General features: G+C 36.9%; 1 protein-coding gene across 2 annotated transcripts in view; it reads left to right on the plus strand.

Moving 5' to 3' along the window:
• rab11fip4a (RAB11 family interacting protein 4 (class II) a) overlaps positions 1–18787 on the plus strand; it is a 40173-nt gene extending 21386 nt beyond the window's left edge. For both annotated transcript variants that reach the window (XM_052553313.1, XM_052553315.1), the window contains 12 exons: positions 5996–6213; positions 6350–6517; positions 7252–7386; positions 11605–11640; positions 12179–12278; positions 12475–12578; positions 13171–13311; positions 13412–13493; positions 14740–14877; positions 14960–15115; positions 15605–15748; positions 16124–18787. In XM_052553313.1, coding sequence (XP_052409273.1) covers positions 5996–6213; positions 6350–6517; positions 7252–7386; positions 11605–11640; positions 12179–12278; positions 12475–12578; positions 13171–13311; positions 13412–13493; positions 14740–14877; positions 14960–15115; positions 15605–15748; positions 16124–16240 — 1539 coding nt within the window. In that variant the 3' untranslated portion in view covers positions 16241–18787. The remainder of the gene's footprint in view (positions 1–5995; positions 6214–6349; positions 6518–7251; positions 7387–11604; positions 11641–12178; positions 12279–12474; positions 12579–13170; positions 13312–13411; positions 13494–14739; positions 14878–14959; positions 15116–15604; positions 15749–16123) is intronic.
• Positions 18788–22025: the final 3238 nt, after the last annotated feature.

Here is a 22025-nt window from a genome sequence, read left to right on the forward strand (position 1 = left end):
ATCTGTTTGAGGGGAGAGGGGTCATGCAATTGAAATGCTAATCAGCCCGTGTGTGTTTGGACTGTGTGTTGATGCGTTTTTTGGCTGTGTGTGTGTGTGTTCATGTCTGCTTTCGTCTACCCAACAACCGTTGGTGACCCCATTGTTTCTGTCTTCCTCTTACTTTGTTTCTTAAATGCCAGACTGGTGAAAATATCTGTTCTTGGAGAAAATCCCCAGTTTTGCACCTCAAAAGAGACTAATGGTGTAGAGAAACTAGCAGCCTGGTTGATTGCCGTTGTAAACTTAAACGGTTAATTCTGTGTCTCTTGGGAGCGGGGCTAATGGTGTGTGCTGGGAGTTGTTGTGGGGTTGGGGGTTGTCGAAGGGGAGGAACTGTGGAGTTTTGAATATGGCTGATAGTTAGAAGGGACTGTGTGAACATGAAAGGGGTGGTTTGGGAAGACTCTTCGATGTGTTAATGACTACCTGCTGGCAGTACTGCATCTATATTGTGTTTGTATGAATGTGTGTGTTTCTTAATGTCGCAGTAATGTTATTCCACTGGCAGGGGGCAATTTAGAAAGGTCAAGAAACAATAGGGTAAGACGTCCATTAAAATTCCTTCCCCAGTTTCTCTTTTGGTTTGCTTTGCCAAAATGTCACTGGCTTCTTAAGTTTTACTGCTGAGAGCTTGTCAGCTATATGCTGATAAATGCTCTTTGTAGACAAAGTTTAGTCAATACAAAGCCCTGTTCCCTTGCTGCGGAGGACAGTTATGAGTCTGCTCTAAACACAGCATATGTGTGGTTGAAATAACATTGTTTTTATCTGTCAAAGTGGCCATACATATTTAAAATAATAAAATGTCTTAAATTAAGCATAATTGTATCATATAACGCATTAGTGTATTGGATGTCAGCACAAGCTCTGTCTAGGGTTTTATAACTCTCAGTATTATTCTGAAATATTGGTACAGGCTAAATTAACTATTTTAAAATATTTTAAAATGTAATTTATGCCTCTGATGACAAAGCTAGATTTTCAGCAGCTTCCAGTCTTTAGTGTCACATGATCCTTCAGAAATCGTTCTAATGTGCTGATCTGATGCTTTATAAAAATATTATAATAAAAATAATAATTTTTATTATTATCATCAGTGTGGATCAAACTGTTGTTCTACTTAATATTTTTGTGGAAACCGTGGCACTTTTTTTGCAGTATCATTTAATGAATAGAATGTTAAAAAGAACTGAATTTATTTGAAATAAAATTCTTTTGTAAAATTCTAAATGTCTCTTTTGATCAGTTTAATGTGTCCTTGCTCAATAAGAAGTAAAATAAATCTATAGTGAGCATTTTTTTCTGGAGTTTTATCATTTTTATTCTAACTTTTGCTTGGTTTAATGTCATCCACTCTTAAACAGTATAAGCTGATGCGGTATAAATAGGTACTGTACATAAGTCAATCCAGTTCTCTTGTCTACTGCATTTAAGATTAGTCATTTATCAGCTGGTCTGACAGCTTTAGATCTCCATCTGTTATGAAATGCTGTATCAGGCCTGATTATTGCATGGGCAGCAGAGAATCTGTGCTGGACCAAGGGCACTATCTGTACTACCATTTCATAGACGTCATAATGCAAAGCCCAGCAAAAGATATAATTTTGTGTTATAGTTGGGACAAGAGGCTAATAGCAGTTTGGACACTCAATAATGTGGTGCATCCAGACTGTTGCTCTGCCAAGGGAGAGGAGTGGATGAACATTTTGTGACCGACCTTTTGAAGTCAGTGGTACACTTCTATGATTGTGCCTGGATGATAGAGCAAATAAATTAAGAACCAAATTTCCACTTGTCTCAACATGTCTTGCTTTCAAAGGGATGCCTACACATGCTCTAAAATAATAATACGGTAATTTGCTAAGCCAAATGCCCCTGCAGTGTTGATTGTGTAACTGCGGCTCTGGATGACCTTTCTCTGTGTTTGTTGGGTTGCTGTTTTCAAGGTCAATAAAGAGTTCAAAGGTGTTTCGCTTTGGTACCGTCCAGGGAAGGGCGGCCGACAGTTTTAGAGCCCCGAGAGCTGGATTATGACTCATGGCTCCTGCTAAATCCACTCTGCCTTTTGTCTGCTGACTGTGTAGGCAGCGAGATGGCCAGCTATCCAGCCGCATTTCCACTGAGATCTCAATCAAAACCAGCCAGACGGAGTGGATACAAAAATGAGCACCCAGCTTGAATGTCAGTCACTAGCATGTTTCTGTTGTTTTGATCTTAGCTAGCTAGTTTACAGGTTCATTGGGGTCACTAGCCAAAACTAGCATTTAGCAAAAACAGTCATTTTAAAGGTAAAGCTATTTCAAGATACAGGGTTTAAACTCTTAGTACATATTGCTTTGAGGCAGGGAATCAGGTGGTCCAAAATGTTTGTTTGAAGTGGGTTGTTACCTGAGAAATCCCTAAAAGCAGCAGCTACTGTGTGTGGTGGGGATCGCTGTTGTCTTTGAGAGGCTTTTCTGTCATGTTCATGTGCACACTTGACATTTCTTGTGAGCTGCACTTGAAAGGCTGTGAATATGATGGTGCACTTTGGACGCTAGCCAGAACTGACTGAGTGTTGTGTTTGTTTGTTTGTGTGGGTTGCTGTCATTTTAAGGTGGCAGATCTGTAAAGAAGTGCTGATCGTCTCCAGATTTGCAGAGAAAAATTAAACTGCATCTAAACATGAGCGGAAAAAAGAAATATATTTGCACTGCTTTCACTGAGGAGAATAATCTAATAATGTATGTGAGTGAGACATCTAGGTGCATTCCACCATCACACATCTTCTCCTAGACTTCACAGACAAAACTTCTCTATTATTTATAGATCTGAGTGCTTTGGGACATGTTGTGCATTTTAATGTTTTCAGGCACACTCAGAGACAAGGAAATAGTGTCGCATTAATCAAGTTTTGTCCATTACCATTCAAAAATCTGGGGTTGGATTGCTTTTATGCTTTTGAAAAAAAGTATCTTATGCTTAGCGAGGCTGCATGTATTTGATGCAAAAATACAGAAAACCATAATGTTGTGATTGTGAATATATTATTAATAACCAATGTCTATCGGAATATATTTCAAAAAATGTAATTTATTGTGATTGCAAAGCTGAATTTTCAGCAGCCAGGTCATAAGCTTTAAATGCAAAATCATTCCAATTTGTAGATTTTCTGCTCATGAAACATTTCTTTATTATTATCAATGCTTAAAACAGCTGTGATGCTTAACATTTTTGTGGAAACCGTCATCCCTTTTTTTCAGATTTCTATGATGATCTGAAAGTTCAAGATAACTGCATTTATTTGTAGTAGAAATTTCTTGCTGAATAAAATAAATTATTCCTTAAAAAACGAACTGACCCCATACTTTGAAATGGTAGTGTACTTTCTGACCATTTCATTTTATTCACTCTCAAATACAGAACTTTAATTATTGGACTGTCCCTTTAAGCCAAGTAATAAAATTATATTGCTTTCGGTCAGTAATGACATAAAAGTGTCTGTTGATTGCACAGTAACCATCGACAGAATCCCACTTACACTCTGCAAGAATACAGCTGCTTTGACACGGCCTGGACATCACTATGTGTTTGAATCAATACCTGGCTACATATTCCAGAACAGAATCACTGGCTTTTAATGATGATCATCCCTCCAAATCAGCCCACTGTGAGCACTGTGGACACACTGGTGGGTGTATTTGAGCTCTTAGCATCCCAGATTTATTTTGATGCAACTAAGTCTGTACTCAGCAACATTGCATGAAACGCTGGAGGTGCGGGTGGATCAGCAGTACTGCAGCACGACAGTATTAGTCCATCGTCTTAACCTTAAAAATCTGCAGACAGCAAAATCTGCAAACTGGCCCCGCTTTGATTCTCAGCTGTAACATGAAAATACTATTCTGATACCTGTAGTTTTGATCAGTAAAAGTCTAACTTACAACAACTGCATTAAAGTGAAGCTTCCCTTCATTGGTATTTCTTTTAAAGAAAATGTGTCCGTTATATGAATCGTAAGTTAATCAGCCACATAAAATCAAGTCACTACACCATATACACAGAGTTGAGTGAAATTATAGTAGCAGTTTATTATAACCGATTTCATCAGTGAAATTCATATAACTCTATTTAGTATTATATTTCTTGGTTTAAAAAATGGTATGTGTATTAATGCATGCCTAACATTAAAAGCAGTCTGTCAGTAGAAGAGGTTAAATAATGAATGTTAAGTCTAGGCATTCCAGACGGTGCTGTCTAAGGGGGGCTGGTAGATTCAGGTCGGTTTGGACCAAAAGGGGTCTTAGTTTCTAGCTCATTTATCTGGGCTCTCACTGCAGGAGACCCCTGCATCTCCTCTTACATTACTGCAGTCGGAGGGGATCTGATAGGGCTGCATTCATCAGTCGCTGCTCAGCAGGGAGGACCTCTATTTTGCTGTCAAAGCTTCACATTAAGACTATGCAGATATCGCTCATCAGTAATCTGCTCCTCCGCTCTTATCTCCAAAGATCCAGCCATGTGGGAAGAATCAAAGTTTTCCTCAGATTTGTGACTAGACCTAAGATGTTCAATCCTGAAGCTGACCGATACATCTCCTTTTCGTAGGCGTATTCTCAGATCAGACCGGACAGACTAGAAGCTTTTTTCCTCAAGGCCTTTTTAATAATTGCAAAGGACTAGTTTAAAGACTGTGTGTGTATGTGTGTGTGTGTATATATATATATATATATATATATATATATATATATATATATATATATATATATATATAAATAATATATTTGTTTGGTTGGTTATATGCGAGACATGCTGGTTCTACACTGCAGATTTCCTTAATCAGTATAAGTTGTAATAAATATTATTTGAGTAGATGTTTTAGAAGAAAATACTATTTCATCAATCTATTTTCAAGTTTTGTTTAATTCAGTGTGTCGTTTTCATTTTCATGTGTGACCTGGAAGGTAACGGACCCACTGAGGTGTGAATGTGAGGGGGTCACTTCAGAAACACACTGCTGCTCTCACTGACATACACTCAGATATGAACCAAATGCTTTAGGAAAAGGCTGAGTTTGTGATTGAAGGAAATATATATATTTTTAAATACGTTGTACTGTATATTATTGAGGAAAGAAAAATGAGGAAGAAGGAAAAATATGGTAAAGCATAAAGCGTAAGGGATCAAAGGAGAGTAGAGCAGCTGACTCTTACATTCCTGTGCTAATCAAGCAGTAGTAATATAGAGAGAGCAGTAAAGATTTTAAGATCTAAAGCTGTTCTATAGGGAGCCTATAAGGCCATTTGAGTGTTTGTTTACACATAAGCATTACGTTAAATTAAGACAAAATATCAAATTGACTGGCATTTTAACAATCTCTTATAGTGATAATTATTTTGCTCTGTCTGTGCAAATAACAATGAGCCACTGGGCAACATCAGCTGATTCCCATTGTCCTCCTGCCATTGAGATGTGACGTGAATTTTAATAACTAAATTAATATTTTGAACTGCAGCTGTTGTAGGACAGAATGGATGCAAAAAAAAAAAAAAACAGTCAAACCTTGTGAGAGTCGAAGAAATGGTGGTGTAAACTGGAGATTATTTAAATCTTATTTCACTTTGAGAGCACTATTTCTGTCATGCAATCATGCAATCTAAATCCTCGTCCTTTTCTTCTCTTTACACTCACTATTCGTCAGTCACACCAGTTCACCGTGATGACCTTTGTCCTGTCTTGGCGTCCGTTGTGTCTTATGGGGTTAATGAGCAAAGTTTCCATAACCTCTGACCCATTATCTTTTGTGTCCCTCTGAGAAAGGTCTTCTTGAGTTCTCATGTCACCTCACCAAGTTGTGTGTGTGAAGAGACCACATAGTGAGTCAGAGAGTAATCTGGTCTAGTTTTGATGTTACATTTGGATTTTTCAGCAGTATGACTTTATTCAACAGCTTTTGCATGATATCTGTTTGCAGCACGGGGAGGGGCGTCTGGGACCCCCGATCATTGTGTGTACGCGGCCGTACCCAGAGTGCCAGCTCTATTCTGATGAGGACGCAATGGGCGGACGGGACGTGCAGGAGGCAGACATGGACAGTGCAGGAGACAGCGGGGCAGGGTCCGAATCTTCTGAAGGAGGACGTCATGATGAGAAAGGAGGAGGACTGGGAGGACTCTTTCTGCGTGGAAACAAGTCAGCATCATTAATGATTAGTTTTCTGTTGTTGCTGTTTTCGCATTATTTGAGCTTAAGAAGTCAGAAGTTTTTAACATTTAATCAAATGAATGAACTGTAAGAGTTAAAGTGAGCGGTGTGGGTTTGGTTTCAGCTGTGGTCAGATGGTGTCGTCAGCAGCCGCTTCAGTGATCTCTGTGGAGGAGCAGTTTGAGGACTATGGAGAGGGAGAAGATGTGGACTTCACTCCCAGCAGCCCCATCCCTGATGATGACACACGCACCAATGGTTTCTCTGACTTGGGCTCCTCTCTGCCCTCCAGGTTAACTAACTGACTTTAGCACACCTCTCACATCAAATCCTGACATATTGGGTTGTTCTGTATGTTTCAGTTGATTGCATGGATGAATAAGGGGGAATAGCATGAAACCAAACATGAAAAAGGGGAAGCAAAAACAAGTAAAAATAAAAAAAGAAATTATATTTTGCTTAATTATTATTTTCATGGCAATTAAGCACATCCTTACCCAAGACATAAGCACAAAAAAATAAAAAAGTGCATTATGTCAATGATCATTTGCATGTGCTTAAAATGTTCTTTCTGGTCAAAATAAAATGTTTGCACAATTTCAGAATTTAATTTCATATTTTTGGATTACGTCAGATATATTTTCATAATATTTACTAAGACTATTATTACTGCATAGTAGTTATAATTCTGACACAAATACACTCTGTTGCATTGATGCTTTTGACAGCCATTAATCCACTCAATCAATTGTTAAACATAAAATCACAACAGCCGATAATTATGAAATGCTTTTGGCATCACAGTGGGAGTTTTGTATTTTTAGCTGTTCTCATTTGCTCTGTGTGATTCTGATTGAATCAAGCATAATCCTATCATGAAATCAATAACATATATAGAATATACATTCTTTTCCAACCACGCAAAATGTGAAATATCTTGCCATTTCATATTATTAAATTAAGTGAGCAAGTACAATCTGAATGCTTCTACTGCCAGTGTTGTTCAACACTTGATGGTGTTTGCAGTGCGGGTCAGACCCCTCAGAAGATCAGGCACCTGTACAACAGCGAGCTTCTGGATGTTTACTGCTCTCAGTGCTGCAAGAAAGTCAACCTGCTCAATGACCTAGAGGCAAGACTCAAGAACCTCAAAGCTAACAGGTAAGAGGCGACAGAGTTTGAGATGAGCATGTTGCTAATATAATAGCATGTTACTCTAATGGAGAGCTACAGGGATGATGTATAGTATTTTTGTTATGCAATATAGAAGTATAACAGTTTAGCATAACACTGGTTCCCACAACATAAAGCCAGTCGGATTTTTCCATTGGCTTTTCGATTATTGCAGAAAATAATCTCTGCGACTAACAAAAGTTTGATTCTTGTACATGTACATTTTGTTCATCAAGATAAAATGACAAAGCTTTTATGATTTTGAAGCCTAAATACTGTCGGTAGAAGTTAAAAGTTATTCATTAAGTCACCATCACTAAGCTTATGAAAACACTCTTTTATTTTAAACTCCAAACTCAAGTTGGAAGGCTGGAGTTAGTTTGCAAGAGTAAAGGTTTGAACACAATACATTCAGATTAGTGCGAAGATGAGTTTTCCTGTTTGGCATGATGATGTTTAATGTCACCCAAAAGTCCCATTTAGCTAAATGTTAGCAACAGCCTTTTTTTCAAGACACATAAAAACTTCAGAACAAAAATGTAATAAATCACATTCTTATTGGTGTATTGTATGTTGTAGAATAAAACGTGGAAATATCTTATGCTTCTGATAACCGCGGACCTTATTTCCAACATTTAAACAAAATCCCTTAAAAAAGCTTTAATCATGTGCTCATTCCTGCAGCACTCCGTAAGCATAAACATACGCAAGCATTGTAAAATGTAAAAATAAACCATTTTTGATTACACCCAAATATTTTTATGTGTATGTTTTTTTTATTGAGGATTGATTAAGATATAGGCCTTATTCCTCCGTCTTAAAGCTGCAGTTGGTAACTTTTGACGCTCTAGCGGTTAATAAACAGAACTGCTTTTGTCTTGCGGAAGAACATTGTAGCCGGAACTACTTCTCTCTGTTTATGTCTATGGAGAATCACAAAGGTACTGGGTTACTCCGCCGCGGTACCCCGAAGCAATCTAAAATAGTCTGAATATAAACACTTATTATAGGTGCACCCTAGTGATTCAGGACAAGCTAAAAACACAGTTTGGAAAATCGCCCCCTTGCAATTATAAGATTCTATCTGACATTTTTGTCTAAATTGAGTTATTCCCATATTGTTATTCTGTGACAACTTATTTATATTATGTGATTTTTATTAAAAAAACAATAAGGTTCTATCCACACAGTCAAATGGAATGCAAAAACTTTGAAGCTCAATGTCTCAAAATTACTCGGAATGCAGACAGAACCTTATAACTCCAAGGGGACGAAATGGATTCATTGTGTACTTGCTTATTATATACATCTATTATATATATATATATATATATATTTAGTTCCCTTAACTTTGCAGCATCTATAGTTCATATTAAATGGCATAGCACTACACTTCTGAGAGGATTCTTTATGTTAACTGTAGGTAAAGCTAGATATATTTTTATGGGTCTCTTTAATCACCCCGGTCTGTCATAAGCTTTCTCGAGAGACGGTTTCATCAGAGGAACTGTTACCAAAGCAACAATGTTCCAGTCAAGGGTTTACTAATCTTCCTGAATGTTATCAGACAGTGAGGGGAAACTGAGCCCCTCAAGAAAAGCCTGGGGTGTTTAAGTGGGCGTGTGTGGTGGAATTTGATAAAATAATCCTTTTATTATTATGTGGACACCTAACAAATTTGGCACTTCAGGAGAATGACACTGCAATCTTTCATCTGTAACAAGATTTAAAGCATCGTGGGATTATAAGGTTTCCACCTCTGCAGCAGACACGATACTGCAGACATAGATCCTTATCTTAAAACCTAGTGAGATGCTTGCTATTGTAGGCAGACAGCTGCCTTCTAAGACAGCATCTGAACCATCCTGGGACTACACAAGTTATTTCAGCAGTATAGAGACAGACAATTGACTTAAATTGCATAACAGTATCTGCACACTTTTTCAGCAGCCTTGGTTCTGAAAGTAATTGCACTATTAATTTTTTTTATATTCATTTTCAAAAAGTCTTTGTTTAAGAGTTATAAGGTATAAACCAAAACCGCTAACTACCAGGAGAATAAATGCTTTCTAAAGTTTGAGGTACACTTGAGTATGCACTCAACAGTTGCATCTTTAATTTCATTGTGAAGGGGGAGGGGCTACCAGACTCTGAGGGCCTTATCAAACACCCGGTGCAATGCGACGCAAGGCGCAGTGCAAGTGTGTTTGCTAGTTTCAGTCCGAAGCCATTCGCATTTTCCCGTCCAGCGTCACGTTGTTTAATTAGCAAATGCATTTGTGCTCATTTGTTCGCCCATGGGCGTGCTGGTCTAATAAAGAGGTGTGTTCAGGCGCATTGCTGGCGCAATGATAATTGAACATAGACTGAGCCATAGACCAACTCAAACCTGGTCTAAAGTCTGGCACAATGTTTTTTCTTTGTTATTTATAGAGCATGTTAGTATAGGCGCAATGCCCGTACACGCTGCTTATTAAACACAGGGACGCACAGCAGCACACAAACATGACAAATATTAAACATTAAAGGATTACAATTCATAATAATTTTTTGTAGGCTAATTAAATATATAAATTCCTACATGTCATAATGGATAGTCATTGCACGTATCAGAATTAGGCTTTCTATGTGCTCGCACACGAGCAGCTCCGTTTCATCTCCGAGACGTGTTCTGTCGCGTTGCGCTTGCCAGATTCCACCGTGTAAATAGCAAATCTGTCATGGCACGAACACAACTGGCTCTTAAAGGGAATTGAAGATGAGACTCTGATTGGTTTATTTCACGTTACGCCCAAAAACGACCATTACTCATTAAGAGAATAGGGACAACCCGTTTAGATCATGCGCCCGTGCGCGCCAACCGTTTTTCCGTTGTTAAAATAGCAAAAGTAGATTTGGACATGCCCTGAGTGCACCTGCGCCGTGCGCTTTACACTTTGCATTTCTATCATTAAAATAGGGCCCTGATTCTTAATGACAAAGTAACCTTATAAAATTGCATAGTGCATAAGTGCATCATTTGGGACGCAGTTTATTTTTATATACTTTTTATATACTTTACTTTTTCATTTATTTATACTTTTCAGTATTGAATGAAATATGTGTATATTTAGCTACATCACTCCTTCTGCCACAATGGATTCTTTTTTTTTCACCGAGATTGATGCAGTGCCTTTTCATTTTTATTATTATAAATCATAATAAAACAAGGTGGCAGCATAATCAAGTGGCTACCTTTTGGAACCGAGCAAGAGACGCTGTTCAGTAAAAAGCTGTGTGATTTCCTTGTCTCTGGCTGAATAGGTGTGATGGGGAAGTTGGATCATGTGGCATTCTTTGGCCTTTAGCTATTAATCCACTGGCATTTTTGGCCAAATCCTCCAGTGCATACTCTGCTGAAGTTAAAATGCATTCATGCAAGACATGATCAGCAGCACCACTATGGACTTCTCTGTAATGATCAGCAAACATTTGGGTTATTGTACAAATTAAGCATTATTGTATATTTAAAAAATAACACTAGGTAAACTTGAAGAGAGATCTGCTGTTGAAGGACTGTTCAGTGTGAAAGCCATCAGAAAATGTTATTTTGTACGAGCTACTTTATCAGGACAGCCCATGAACAACTATTTGTACCTGCCCTTTTGAGGGCTTGTGTGTGGATTCTGTGAGTGTATTCGTCCTCATCTCCCTTGGTTTGCAGATTGTCTGGCTTTGTTGTTGTTGTTGTACTTAAATGTGTTTCGTCAGTGCTGTGATAGCTGGGTTGGATTAGATATGAGGACAGGAGACAGAGCTGACTTGTATTTTCAGCGTGCTGTTTGAATTCAGACCTGTGGGATGTAATGAGAGGAGGCCTTTAAAGAGTGACCTGGGTCACACAGTTACATAAACACAGGTTTATAATTAGAGTGCAGGTATTCTATTTTTACTGAGGTCCTCCAGACCTGTCTGATTATCAGTGTAATCTCATGACCTAGGACAAACTGACTGCAGTACATGATCTTGGCCACTTGGGGCAGTAGTGAATTTGTAATTAGTTACTAATTAGTTAGGTGCTAAAAATCTGTCTGCCTGTCTGTCTGTCTGTCTGTCTCTCTCTCTCTCTCTCTCTCTCTCTCTGTCTCTCTCCATTAAACTGGATTTGAACAGCATGGTATTTTATAATGTTTTAATACAGGGATTTCTTTCCGTTTGTTTTTACAGCCCAAACAGGAAAATTTCCAGTACAGCCTTTGGTCGGTAAGTCTCTCGTCTTTGTTATTTTCACAGGATCTGTAGAATATAAGATTACAAAGCGCTGGATTAAAACCCGTTGCCTGACTATCAGTGTCTCTGAAATCACATACTGAGTAGGTGCTACTTTTGAAATTGAACTTACTTTTTCACTGTAAAAAAGAATGTTCTATATAGCATATATATATATATATATACTATTAATATTTTTATGAATTAAATTTGGATATACTACAGCCTCCATCCTGTCACATGACCTCCACTCCACTGCCATTCATAAATCCTCTCCCATGGCCTCATGGGATAGTAAACTGTCCATCAAATGCACACTCCAGGATTCTCAGTAGAAGTCATTAGGCTACTTTTTGCCTTTCGTTTTTTTAAATACTATAAATTTGAACATTTATTTATTTATTTATTTTTTTGCATGTATGTTTTGTCCACTATATAGTACATCAGTATTTGATTTCGGATGCAGCGAAAGTCACCAGCTGTTCAGAGAGAAGAATGATCAGTAACTTCAGTTTCTCTGTGTGTCCCACAGTCAGCTCTTCCACCACAGTAACTTCAGCAGCAGTCAGGGCAGCACAGAGGACCTGTTCAGAGACAGCATCGACTCCTGTGACATTGACATCACCGAGAAGGTCCTGGAAGCACAATAATGTGGTCACTGAAGACCCTGTAAATTGCTTAGGCTTAATGCATAAAATTAAAATGCTTTGGATGTACTTTTTAAGGCCACTGCAATATTGTTGTTTTCCTGTGAATATGATTCAGTTCAGAGAATGTTGTCTATATGAAATGTCTATAATATTTAGTTCTTCTGTATTTCTACTGCAGGTGAGTTATTTGGAAAAGAAGATAACAGAGCTTGAGAATGACAGTCTGGCTAATGGAGATTTGAAGTCCAAACTTAAACAGGAAAACACACAACTAGTTCACAGGTAAAGAGAGCTGACTATTAGTTACAGACACAGTACAGTATAGTGATCAATCTAATGTAATTATGTACATGGCTGATTTATTATTTATTACTTTATTTGTAATTCTACTACTATTCAAATGTTTGGGGTAAATAAAACTTTTTTGAAAATAAATTCATACTTTTATTCAGCGAGAATCAATTAAGTTGATCTTAAGTTACATTAAAGACATTTAGAATGTTACAAAAGAAATAATAAAATGCTGTTTTGTATTTTTTGAATTTTCTATTCATCCGTCTTGATAACACAACACAACTGTTTTCAACATTAAAAATAATATTATCATTAATAAATGTTTCTTGAGTAGCAAATCAGCATATTCATGTGACACTGAAGACCGCATTAATGGCTGCTAAAAATGCAGCGTTGCATCACAGGAATACATTGCATTTAATTTATTAGTTATTTTAAATTGTTATGATATTTCACAGTATTAATGTTTATGCTCTATTAATCCTTTGTCACATGCATGCTTTTCTTGGTGATGTATGTGCATGTTTTATTCAGTATGTTTTCTGATGTCTGTATGTGTTTGTACATGTTTTCCCATCAGGGTACATGAGCTGGAGGAGCAGATCAAAGATCAGGAGACGCGTGCGGAGCAAGGTTTAGAGGAGGAGCTGAAGAGACACAGAGAAGCCTACAGTAAGATGGAGAGAGACAAGAGTACTGAGATTGAAATGCTTAGCAACAGGTACCTAATCAGGAAACTCACAAAAACATGAGGTTTCAAGAGCATTTTAGAAGGGCAGCATGTGGCATACTACTTTATAATGGATGATTTCACCCCACAGGGTCCAGCAGCTAGAAGAGGAGAACGCAGAGATGAAAGTGAATGTGTGCAGACTCAAGTCTCAAACTGAGAAACTGGACCAGGTCAGATATGCATCAAATCTCAAGCTCTTGAGTAGAAATCCCTTGACCATCACCACAACCACACAACCCACATCACATGAAAATATAGCAATATCTTGCACTCTCTTGCACTTAAAGTCTCACTGAAACACGTTAATGCACCCATTTTCAGACTATTACTTCTGACTTTAGACTCAGAAAAAAGGTTCAGAAGTTGTCTTTTTAAAAGGCACACCTTTATACCTAAAGAGTCCATATTGGTAACTTAAAGGGGACATATTAGTACCTAAAGTATATATATATATTAATACCTAAAAGGTACAAAAGTGTACCGTTTGAAATGCTTGACAGCTTTTTAAATGACAGCTTTAGTACCTTTATTTCTGAGAGTGCACTGAAGCAGGCAGTGAAATCCCTGGAGCTTGTGAGTGTTAACAGCACACTCTTTCATACTGCTTGCATTCGCTAGTGTAATGAGTGTGAAAGCTCCTGCCTGCATGACATTAGCAGCCCTGTATTTAGACGCAGAGTCTGTGAGGCTTTGATCTCTGAGATGGAGTGAAGCATTGTCCAGCAACTGCAGGACTTTCCATAAAGCTACAAAACTAGGTCATTGTCTGATTTAGCTAAAAAAGTAAAGGTCCTCTAGTGGACTAGGCTGAAAATGCATTTTTTTTTTTTTTTTACTTTTCAAATCAGCTAAAGCTACATTTATGGTGAAATCGTTGTCAGATTTTATTGCTGATAGGAAATGCAGTGAAACATTAAATACACAAGGTTTTCAAAGATTTTTTAAGTGGATGAGACTGAGAGTCGTACTTGTAAGCCTATTGCCTACTTAAAAAAAAAAACAAAAAAAAAACTGACTTGTCTTAAAGGGATAAAAAAATAATAATATTAATTAATTTTTACTGGTATAGTGTTTTTATAATAAACATTGTTTCAAAGCAGCTTTTCAAGAACTACCGTTATATCTACAATGCCTTAAATTGGTACTCCCCCCAAAAATAATTTACACGGCCTGTCATCTTTAGTAAATGTAAGCAGTTGTCAAAAAATGTGATGTTAGTTTTTACAAATTTAATTAGCAGTCATTTATGAGATGATGTTGAGAAATATGTGGGTATAGGTTTATTTGAAATCAGTAATGTCTTGCTGTAGACACTAGAAGGATTTTAGACAGAATAACTACATCCTTATAGTGGTCGACCGATTCCTCATTTCATGGTAGAGATTTTAGTCACTCACTATGTATATTTGTGCACAGGAGAAGCAGCGTATGACAGATAAACTGGAAGACACAAGCCTGCGTTTGAAGGATGAGATGGATCTGTACAGGAAAATGATGGATAAACTTTGGCAGAACAGACATGAGTTTCAGAAGGAGCGAGAGGCCATGCAGGAGGTAGCACAGTGTCATTGTAATCACAATTATACACATAAACATAAATCTCCAGACCTCTCACACAATCCACATGTGCATGTAGCTGATTGAGGACCTGCGGCGTGAACTGGAGCACCTGCAGCTCTTCAAACTGGAGACTGAGAAGCCCGGCCGTGGACGCAGCGCCGCAGGACTGTCCGAGTACAACGCCAAGACTCGAGAGATCGAACTGGAGCATGAAGTAAAGCGGCTTAAACAGGTACAGTGCAAAGATTTAATACAATAAACATAAAATATTTATAAATAAAATAATTATAATTAATTGCATCCAATACAATACATTCCACAATTCTAGCCATTTCAAGAACTTCACATATATCAGGGTTCACACTTTTTATGACCAGTGAATTAACATAATACCAGTCTTTTCTTTTGTAATTATGAGATTAGATGTTTCAAATCACAAACAGAAATTTAAGGAAAACAAAAAATCTTAGATAATTAGAAGACATTTCTGACATTTCCAGGCCTGGAAATCACACTTTTAAAATTCCCTTATAAAAAAATTCCTGATTAAAGCATACCTTGATTTGAGATTATTTTAATTCAAGTCAAGCCATTTTGTGGCTCTGTTGGAAGTGTGCTGAGGCCCCCTAGTGAGAACCACTGCTAGATATTATGTACACATACTGTTTACCTCCTTGCATTCAGTATGATTTGCACACTGATGTGTTTAAAATTCTAACAGGAAAACCATAAACTCAGAGACCAGAACGATGATCTAAATGGACAGATTCTCAGCCTCAGTCTTTACGAGGCCAAAAACCTGTTCGCATGTCACACCAAGGCCCAGTCACTGGCAGCAGAGATCGACAATGCCTCCAGAGATGAGGTGAGAACAACATTCACAGTGTACAGAGACATAAAGAATACTGAACCTGGCATATTAGTCCCCTCTCCCTGTGCATTACAGTTTGGGTATTGTCGTTTTACTACCTTACTGCCAAAAGAGAAGCCACAGCCATATTTCTCCATTTTCTCAAGTTATATAGTACTGACTTTGACAGGCAAGTTTTATTAAAAGAATTACTGCTTTAGGTAGCCTATAATTGACTACTGAATGATTCTGTACATAATGTGTTTTTATGTTTTGTTGGCATTTTTCATTTACATTAAGAGCATTAGAAGATGTTCGAATCTAGAGGGACTCAGGAAACGTCCTTTAGCTTTAAATAAAAGTCTGTCTCTCATTTGGTCAATCTTTCAGCTGGTTGATGCTTTGAAAGAACAAGAGGAGATCAACTTCCGTTTAAGGCAGTACATGGACAAGATCATCCTGGCTATCCTCGACCACAACCCCTCCATTTTAGAGATCAAGCATTAGGCTCCTGAGAGCTGATAGAGGACTCACACTCGGCAGAGAGCTCCCCCTTCAGGCCAGGGGTGTGAAATGCACCGCCTCTGCCCCCTCACACCAAGTATTTACAGAGCAAAAGATCATGTTTCTCGTGTGCTCCGTCTCACACATGGGTCACGGTCTCCGTCACTATTCATGTCATCACGCTGAGCGTTTAGGCTGTAGAACTGACAAAAACATGTGCTGAAACTAGAAACTAGAGTAGAAGTGTACTTTTCACTCTCAGTTATATACACACTACCTCTGAGTATGTACAACTCAGTGTTGTATTCTACACATGAACAAAACAAGTAGACTTATATTAAATATCACACCATGTAGGAGAGCTTTACATGCACCCTATGGCATGTGTGGGGTTTGTTAATATTATTTAAGCATTTAATCAGCCCTCAAGAATTTCTTTCAGTTTTAATCAATGGACTGGGCAACGGGAAGACATACTGTAATAATCAGCAGATAAGGGGACTTCTTTTGAATGTTCTCTGCCAACATACATTGTGGTCTGCTGTTGAAACAATAATAAAATAATGCCAGTCCATCCCAAGATCCCAACACTGCTGTTAATGGCTGATGCTTTTAGTCTGGCTGAAATGATCTTACAGCTTCTAACTAACTAACTAACTAACTAAAGGGTCTGTGCTGACCATCAGCTTCCTTTCTGTAGAGAAGCACAGGTGAACTAAGTGAGTACAGCCGACACAGTTATACAATATAGTATATACGTATAGAAAGACAACTCGATTGAAAATGTCAAAAAAGAAAGGTTTATTTTTCTTAGATGTTTGGATGAAATGGTCCGCTGAAGTTTAAGGAAGAGATGGATGTTATAAATGATGAATGAGAGGTAAATGATTATGATATAATTATGTCTTCTTGTTGAACAAGAACTATAAAAGTCCCCCAAATGATGGTCATAATACAGTCTGCTTTAAACATTTAGATCAGGGTCAGTGTCTGTACTAGAACAATGCATTGTCAGAAATAAAAAAAACATATGCAAATCCATATATAAAAAGGTATATATATATATATATATATATATATATATATATATATATATATATATATATATATATATAACCGTTAAAAAGTTTGAGGTCAGTAAGATTTATTTTAAACAAATGTATTCAGCATAGATGCATTATATTGATCAATAGTGACAGTAAAGACATTTATAATGTTACAAGTGAGTTTGATTTAAATCTATTCTGCTTTTTAAACCATTAATGAAGAATCCTCCAAATATTAAGAAATGTTACTTGAGAAGAAAATCAGCATATTAGAAAGATCTCTGAAGGATCATGTCACACTGAAGACTGGAAACTGTATTGTTAATCAAAATAAATGTAGCCTTGGTGAGAAAAAAAGACTTCTTTCAAAAATGGTGAATCTTACTGATCTTAAACTTCATTGTTTTTTTTTGGTCTTGGTCACTTGGACGATATTGTACATCAGAGCCATGGGTAAAGGAAGCTGCACATTTAATAAAAGTGCTTGAACTGTACATCTCATGAATGTATCGCCATGCCACACTATTCTGTATTCCCATATTACCACTTTCCAGATTTAGCTAGTCAACTACTATGTGAATCAGTGTTTTCAATTCTTGTGTAGTTTGGGAAAGGAGCCAATACTACTACATGCTCGATTGTCACAAACTAGTTTTGCTTTGTTGCACAAATTATACTGAATCTGTTTCCTTGCATGGTCTTAATCTCTTTCTGTTTCTGCCCTTTATTTGGAATGTAACAGTTAATGTTTCGGTTGTTTCAATAACTATTAATCTGATCGGTTCTAGAGGAACTTTTATATCTTTCTGTTCTCTTTGTGTTGTAGCATTTTGCACTCATTGTAAATGTTGTACAGAAACTAGTTAATATTTGTATTGATGTACCACTCATCAACCTTAATGAATAAAAGAAAGGCTGTCTTTTATACAGTTTTATGAGAAATGACAAGCAACTAAGTAATGTATAAATCATTTGTAACTTCTGAAATGACATCACACCTTGCTCATCAGTGCTGATGTCACAGACAAGACTAGTTCTTCATTATCAATCTAAAGAAAGGAAATTTGATTTCGAGCCGTTAGTTCTGAAGAAACGCATATATCAAAACCTTAATGTTTTATATAATTTCTGTTTAACATCTGGATGACCAAACCCTGACCCATTCACAGCAACAATGTGATTTTTGCACATTTGAAGTGTTGTGCTGTGTCTGTGTCCACTGTTACAGGTAGACGTAACACAGTTTGACATTTTTCTGTGGGTCATGGTTTACAAAACAAAATGTTTTTTGTTGTTTATGCCTTTTTTGTTGTTATAGACAAAGATGGACCTTTCTTTTGTCCAGTGTGTGGGTATGTAACTAGATTACTATTACTCATTTATATTTACACGAGTAGAAAAGGACAAATAAAAAAGCTTTCAGAAAATTCAATAATAGTTTAAAAGCCTCAAGAGTTTGAAATGTACAATAAATGACTTGTTTTGGCATGGTTTAAAATGACAAGAGTATTGAATTCTTTGTCTTCTCCATCAGTTTTTAACACATGAATAGATCGATTTTAATTTGGAAACAACTTTGTTGTTTCAGCATGCACAAAGTGTAACTTTGTCTTCATCTAGTGGACAAAGCCTGCTTCATCACAGCAGGCCAGGATATATATATATATATATATATATATATATATATATATATATATATATATATATATATATATATATATATATATATATATATATATATATATATAAAGGCAATTTTGATGATAAACAACCATTTATATTTTTATATAATGGAAAATCAACAATTGTGAAATTCTTAAAATCTATTATTTTTAATGATGGCGACTCTTGGAGCAATTAATGAAATATAAAAACGATTTAGTATTTTTTAACAGGATGGATTTGTGTCAAATCTATTCAAAGTGATCTAAAAGAATTAGTACCCTACACAACACTGTTGAAAATAAAGTTTATTTTGTGGCAATGATAGCTCCATGAAGAACCTTTAATATCCAATGAACCTGTCCATTGCACAAAAGTTTCCTTAAAGTGGTAAAAAGGTTTCTTTAGCTCTTAATGATCATAACACACAACGGTTCTTTTAAGTTTGCTGTTCACTGAAAGGTTCTTTGGAGAATCTAAAGTAGTTCTATCACATCACTACAAATATTTCTATTTGGAATCTTCGTTTTTGACACCATAGCTAAATCCAATTTGAAAAGCAAGAATTGTATATATTTTCTTATCCCTCATAATCTTCAAGTGGCACTTATTCTGCCTATGGGATGTAACAGTAGTTTGTGACAATGTACCATTCTGAAACCACCCTAAATTTGGATTTCTCAAGGTGCTGTGAAGTCTGCAGATATAAAAATATAGACCAACCACAATATCATCTTTATTTAGCCAGAAACGGCACTGCCACTGAGTTTACATGTGATTTAACTATAACTTCCCTAAAATAAGTGAATAATAGTTCAGTTCAGGTGGGAAAGTTACACACTTGTCTGGAAATTCTGGGAATGACAAGGATGTCTGGCTGTTCTCATCTGCAGATCCTTCCGCTTTCATTCACAACGCAGGAATTTTTAATAGGCGATTACATGAAATGTAAACAAAATATTATTATTGATTAGAGATCGTTTATGACTTAAGTAATTTACAGTATAGCACGTTTATTGAATCTAGTTTACACGAGCACTCTTTTAACGTCCTCTTGAATGATCCACCAGGGGGTGCTACGGAGTTTTCTAAACATTTGAACCTACTGTTGAATTGAAACCAATGAACCGAGGTGATTTTTTTTTTATGACTGAAACAGAAATATTCACAACAACTCAACTAATAAGTCCATCAACAAACGAAGATTTTTAGCTAGAGGCGGCAATGCTGTTTTCCAACATCTCAATGTGTGTTTATCCCACAGACCCTCAGAGAGCTTTCATGTGGCTTTAATTGGAACACATAATAGTCACATAATAAACTCACATGTAGCCTATAGATGTGCAAGTCTCATGATATCTGCGCTTCACTTGGCATTCCCAACATAAAGTATTTGTATTTAAACAATATCCTCATTCTTGACATTGCTGAGGCTCTGATAAGCCAGTCACCTCCTGCACAATTCTCATTAGACACATCCAACAAGAATGTGCTCCTCAAGAATGACTTGCATGTGTTTTATCACAGCTGTCCAAACAAAAAGCCTCCCAGACCCTGTCTCCGGTATTCACTAAACACCTCTTTTGTCTCAGGTTTTGGGGGGTTTAAAGGGATATATTTAGAAAGAGAGGACTGAAATGGTTGCTCAGCTAGAAGATGATGTGTTGTTGCCAAGAGAGGGTAAAACAACGTAATTGCTTGTTATTATCAATGATGAAAACAGTTGTGCTGCTTAAGGATTATTTGATGAATAAAAAGGTAAAAAAAAATAAATCAAACTAATGCATCCTTGCTGAAACTATGTCTCTGTATATTTGAGAGTGAACTGAATATTACAAAAAAAGGAGCCTTTTATACTTTAATAATTTATTGAATCTTAGGCGTTACTTCCAGAGCTGAGCCAAACTGAGTAGTTATTTGTGAAAATAGCTTTTTGACTATTGTTTAACATTAGCATGTGTGGTCCAAAGTGATCTCAGCAGAATTGTTATTTTTTTAAATAAAAGATTATGACATAATTTTTTGCTTTGCAAGAGCATGCAACAATAAAATGCTCACAATGAGCATGCTTTTCAGAAGTAAATAGGGTCACTTTTGAAGTTGACTTCAAGCTATTAGCCCTATATGTTTTAAATGGGCTGTCAGTGTTGCTGTAGCCCACAGCTGTTTCCCTCCCACAGCAGACCTCAGAGTCTCTACTCGCCTGTCAGGTTGTGTGCTACATTACCTCTCTGCTCGGGGAATGTAGCGCTTTATTTGGGCCAGGCACGGCTGCTCCTCATGATTGAGCACTGCAAGGTGTGAATGACCTCCTTCTCACAAGAGCAGGGAGGACGTAAGTGAGCAACCCAACGTGCAGGGGTCTGTCCCACTTTCAGGCTTTTCTCGGATCTCCGTTCAGGATGGGCTCATCTTGGACTTTAGCCAGAGACTTTGGATCACAGCTGAGAGTCACTTTATAGTCTGCTGGGATAGATCAACAGTACTGACCTGATCCAACACTCATGAAGCATGTTAGTGTGGAACGTTAATCAGCTCCGTAAGATCAGATAAGATCTGTTTAGACTCTAGAAAATGATCCAAGATCAGATTAGTCCGATTTTTTTCTCTGTTTTGTTTTGTCAGTAACAAGCTGTTTGTTTCCTACTTTTCTATATAGCCGGAAAAAAAGTATGACTTGCCAGATGAATGGGTTTTTAATTCTAATGTGTAGCTTTAAAGGGACAGCTAAAAAAAAAGTCATAATTTACATCACCAACATGTCAGTCCATATAGTATTATGTTTACATTAGTTTTAATATTTTTTGACGGTTTACTTTTTCTTTTTTGCTTGTTTTTTTTTTACTATTTAAAATTTTTTTTTTTGTTTTGTTATTTTAATACATGAAAATCAACCAAAAAATTAGACATTTTGTGAGAAATAAAACAAGTTAAAAAATTTTAACTCCATAAATATAATCATTTAGCCAGGCTGGAAGACCAGCTTAAACCAGCCAAGCAGCTGATTTTAATGGTTTTGTTTTTCAGCAGGGAGCCTGGGAGGGATAGTTTCAGTTAACGATAATAACTCTGATCCAAAA

Source organism: Carassius gibelio, chromosome B3 (assembly GCF_023724105.1).
Source record: "Carassius gibelio isolate Cgi1373 ecotype wild population from Czech Republic chromosome B3, carGib1.2-hapl.c, whole genome shotgun sequence".
Classification (NCBI taxonomy): Eukaryota; Metazoa; Chordata; class Actinopteri; order Cypriniformes; family Cyprinidae; genus Carassius; species Carassius gibelio.